This window comes from Micromesistius poutassou (assembly GCF_964030765.1).
Source record: "Micromesistius poutassou genome assembly, chromosome: 23".
NCBI classification, from domain to species: Eukaryota; Metazoa; Chordata; class Actinopteri; order Gadiformes; family Gadidae; genus Micromesistius; species Micromesistius poutassou.
This window is the reverse complement of record NC_140293.1, coordinates 11057336-11062335: the sequence shown is the minus strand read 5'-3', so window position 1 is coordinate 11062335 and position 5000 is coordinate 11057336. Positions and strand designations below refer to the sequence as shown.

General features: G+C 46.2%; 1 protein-coding gene across 1 annotated transcript in view; it reads right to left on the bottom strand.

Annotated features, from left to right (window-relative positions):
* LOC311368289 (acetylcholine receptor subunit beta-like) overlaps positions 1-2329 on the bottom strand; it is a gene marked incomplete at its 3' end in the record, with an annotated part of 18453 nt that extends 16124 nt beyond the window's left edge. The window contains exons 1-2 of the mRNA XM_084487082.1: positions 2130-2329; positions 984-1123 (exon numbers count right to left, since the gene is read on the bottom strand). Coding sequence (XP_084343208.1) covers positions 984-1123; positions 2130-2190 — 201 coding nt within the window. The 5' untranslated portion in view covers positions 2191-2329. The remainder of the gene's footprint in view (positions 1-983; positions 1124-2129) is intronic.
* Positions 2330-5000: the final 2671 nt, after the last annotated feature.

Below are 5000 nucleotides of genomic sequence, written 5' to 3'. Positions count from 1 at the left end.
TTTAAGACGACAGTACCCTTATGGTAGGGCGGGGTTTAAGACGACAGTACCCATACGGTAGGGCGGGGTTTAAGACGACAGTACCCTTATGGTAGGGCGGGGTTTAAGACAGTACCCTTATGGTGGGCGGGGTTTGAGCCGGACAGCGATAGCCACGGCAGCTACGTAAGCATGGTGACCTCATGGCAGCCCCGACACAGCGTAGCCTGCTAATGAATCCATGAAAAAGAAGAACGAGCACAATGAACAAAGAGCAACAATGTAGGACGTCATACTTTTGCGCGACATTTTCTTCAATGAATGATCACCGTTTCGCCGTTGTCCAGAAATACCTCGGTACTGTGTTTGTTTGTAATTATCCCCCCGTTGACCAATCAATCAACGGACGGTGTGTGTAGCTCCAACTTGTGGGCACCCTTTCAGACAGTCTCAGTACCCCAGCGGAGGAGTACTGCTACTGTACTGCTACTGTACTGCTAGTGCGGCTCATCGCGGCTCAGTCCGGACCACGGCCACTTTTGGCGCTGGAAACGCGAACCGTGCCGCAGCTTTGCATACCGAACCGACCCGCTTTGCATACCGATACCGAACCGACCCGAACCGACCCGAACCGACCCCCTGGTGGAAACGCGCCATTACAGGTCAGACTACAGACATTAGGGTTAGACCCCAGAACCTTTCAGCTGGCAGTGGAAGAACTTCCTGACCACTGCACAGACACAGACACAGACACAGGGGTGTCTGTGTGTAAAACAGGTTTATGTGTGTGTGTGTGTGTGTGTGTGTGTCTGTGTGTGTGTGTGTGTGTGTGTGTGTAATATATGTGCACTTGCGTGCATCTAATATATGGTTTAAGTATGTGTCTAATATATATATATATGTGTGTGTGTTTAATATGTGTGTGTGTGTGTGTGTGTGTGTGTGTGTGTGTTCAATACGTGTGTGTGTGTTTAATAAGTGTGTGTGTGTGCGCCAACCCTCACCAGTCCGACGAAGGAGGTCAGCATCATGCCCACACGCACCACCACGCGCTCATCAGCGCTACGGGCCGGCCGCACCTTCAGGTTGTAGCGGACGGGGGTGAAGAGAGAGGACATCAGGGCCTGCTCCTCAGGGTTGGACTCTACAGGGGGGGGGGGGGGTACAGAGGTGAGCTGTAGAGAGAGGACATCAGGGCCTGCTCCTCAGGGTTGGACTCTACGGGGGGGGGGTACAGCGGTGCACATGTCGACGAATAATAAATATACAAAAATGTCAAATTAAATGGGACAATGTATCGATGCATAATCAACATTTCGGTGTATTTGCCGCACAATGTGTATGATTTTGTAGACTTACAAATAACATGATAATAACATAATCATTTGGAAGATATTTAAGATAATTTATGAATAATTGACATGAGGCAACAATAACTTCCAATATATGACATGGTCATAGTTGATATATTACTGTGATACAAACTGAATTATTTTATGTATTATTTCATAATGTGGGCCTTATGTACCATACAGAACCACACACGGGGAGAGAACGTCACATCTCAGTGTGTTTTTTACCCTGAATTCATGACACACACAGTTCTTGAAGAAATAGGTTTTGGGTCCTTAGGTTTGGCTTCATATTACATATATTTCCCGGGGTACAAGAAGTGAGTCCCTATAATAAAACACGAGGAGCACGATGGCATCACTTTCACCTGTTGGTTTGTTGGCCAAGCTCATTCAACTGTGAATATAAATATGCTAAGGTACAACACACACGGTGAGTTAGTGAACTAATCATGTCAGATAATGCCAACTGTCAGCAGGCCAATACTAGCCAACCAACAACTTAAATCGTAGGATAAATGAGTTTGAATATCAAACGGATGTGGTCTGTGAAGAACAAATTATAGATTAAGAGGCTCAGTAAATGCACACACGGATTTCATTGTGCCATGAAGTGCCAAATACGCACTCCACACACACACACACACACACAGACACACAGACACACACACACACACACACAGACACACACACACACACACACACACACACACACACACACACACACACACACACACACTTTCAGGGCAGCCTGGACCATGTGTTGTTGTCTGTGTTCAGTCGCACAACCGAACTTACCTCCGACGGCGCACAAACTCCATAAGCAACATGGCACCAGCAACAACGCCCAGCCCCTCATGGTCCCCCCGCGCTACACGCACGCTACCGTCCCGCTAATGAATCAAATTCAAGTTCAATAAATGCCAACTACTAGTAATGCCCTGGTCCCGTTTCTTTATGTTGAGTCTGGAGTTGTAGTTTGAGTTGTTGAGTTTGGCAACCGGGGTCCAACTGGTCTTCTACTCGGGTTACTACACTGGAGGGGAGGGGGGGGAGGAGAGGGGAGGGGAGGGAGGGGAGGGCAGGGGAGGGGAGGGGAGGAGGGGAGGAGAGGGGGGGAGGGGAGGGGAGGGGAGGAGGGGAGGAGGGGAGGGGGGAAGGAGGGGAGGAGAGGGGAGGAGGGGAGGGGGGGAGGGGAGGGGAGGAGAGAGGGGGGGGGGAGGAGGGGAGGAGGGGAGGGGAGGGGAGGGGAGGAGGGGGGAGGGGAGGAGGGGAGGAGGGGGGAGAGGAGGGGGGGGGGAGGGAAGGGAGGAGGGGGGAGGTGGGTGACGCGCTGGGCTGGTGAAGTCCCTAGTGGTGTCAGAGCAGCAGGTGCTGGTCTGAGGATCTATAGGGCTAGGCTAGGCTATAACTTAGATGCTATTACTGTGTGTGTCTGTGTGTCTGTGTGTGTGTGTGTGTGTGTGTGTGTGTGTGTGTGTGTGTGTGTGTGTGTGCGTGCGTGTGTGTGTCTGCCATTGGTTAAAATGACTTCCATTAGGTTTATATTAAATATAGGTGTGTTTATCTAAACCACAGGGAGTGACCTTGGTCTTTACCAGTGTCCCATATAACGGTTCAGACCCCACTCGGGGTCACCTGATGAGCCCTCACCTGCAGACGAGGTCATGGGAGATGGCTGATATTTAAGCCAAGCATGTAGATACTACTTGATGACTCATTGTTGAAAGATGCTTGGTGAGGTGCAATAAGAGTGTCGTTTACATTATTTGCGGATGTTGATTGAGTTAAAACAATGCATAGAAGCATTTACAAAAAAAAAATTGCGCAAGGTAACCTGGGAACCAGACAAATCTCTTTGCTCTGGCAAATGCATGTCTCAGAAACCATTCAGAGGCATTTTGATCAAAAATAATAATAAAAAATTAAGGGAGAATCAGACAATGATGCGAGTTTGTCTGCTGATGTCAGGCTAGGGTCAAAGGTTCACAGGCTAAAATGTGTTATATCTTAGCAATGAATACTAGGAAATAACTTAGCCCCGACCTAGTTATTTCAGGTGGCAAAGCATGAGTGTTTTGACAGGAACATTTTGCACAACAGATGGGGAATAAACAGTGTAACTGAATAACGGGCCCTTTAAGGAGATTTGAAGCAGAACAGCATTTTTATTGCAACATTAAAATCTGTTCCACTGTGAGCACCCAAGACCCAAAAGTGACTAAAGGTGTCTAACTGATGGAAAGTAAATAAATATGGTAGCTAAGCCAAAGCATAAAAAGTTGTAAGAGTTTTGTCTGGTACTAGCATAAATGTTCAGTGCCATGGTAGCTGCTTAGTTTGGTACATGTCTCTTCTTCTTTTGCCTTGTGGAAAAACTTGAAAAATAGGGTCGGCCAACTGTTTCAGTTCATCCCTTAAAAAACGTCTGAGTTATGCATGAGTTATGCTAGCCATACACCATTTATTTCCTTGCCCATAAGCAAGGCAGAGAACTTTTCAGACTCGGCGCATATGTGAGGCTTGGCGTTTATAACATGAAACACGAAACAAAATGTGCCATTGGGCTTTCTCTAAAAAAACTGTTAACTAAGTCAGACAAAGGTCAAACCTTAATCTCCCTAAAAGGTGTAGGTGCCGTCTGAGTATGTCCACGTTATCATATCCCATCAGCCTCTCCTTGCCTCCAGAGTCTGGCTCTTTGGAGCGAACGGGCGGGCTGCTTGTCCACTGCATGTTAATTTATCTCCCGCCTTCGGCGCCATTTGGCCAGCTGCCAATTTAATTAGCATAGAAGCTAACTATTAACAGCTCACAGACAGTGTCAAGTCAAACATCAAATCGGCTCATTGGGGAGAGAGAGAAAGACAGCAGCTTGTTTTGGCCGCCACCCAATCACAAGGAAGAACATATTTGGGCGGGCAAGGCTTACCTGGTAGACGTTGTTTCTCTGATTGTTTTTGTTGTTGTTGTAGGATTATCTAAGAGGAGTACCTGGACTACTTGGACGCTGGAGAATTCAAACTAGCAACCCGGACATGGAACCTACTGAAGAGAGCCATCTTTTCTTCAAATTTCAAACCGCCAAGGAAAAAGGTTTATTTACAGCACACACAAAAAGGTTGAACGAAAAATTAAAGCCAATTATTATTCTTGTGAGTTTCTTCGATTCATTATTCATCATAGCAACCGTGGATTGGTAAGAGATTTTAAACTGTTATCCTTTGCCAGGCATGTAATTAAAGCTAAGTACATTTATTTAATGAGAGAAAAAGTGTGAGAGGGAGCAATCAGGGCACTCAAATAAATCACCCAAGACACCAATGTTACAATCATACAAATATATTAGTTAGTTTTATTCAATTATATCCAATAATATTTCTCCCTCAACTTGTGTTGTGTGTGTAAGTTATTATGGAAATAAATACAGATCATATTGCAAATGCAGAGACAAGGAAGATGGGTGGCTGGGCTGTGTTGGGGTGGGGAGAGAATAAATAATGTTGTTGATTGTTTGTTTTTAGTTTTTATTTGAAGGTGGTCCAGTAAGTGTTCGGGCACATGCATGCTTGGGAATCCTGGTCCGTCTGCAAATCCCTCGCAATCGCAAATCTTCGTAAAAATGAAAATTAATTAAAAAGAGTCCCCTGGTAATCCAGAAACATTGTC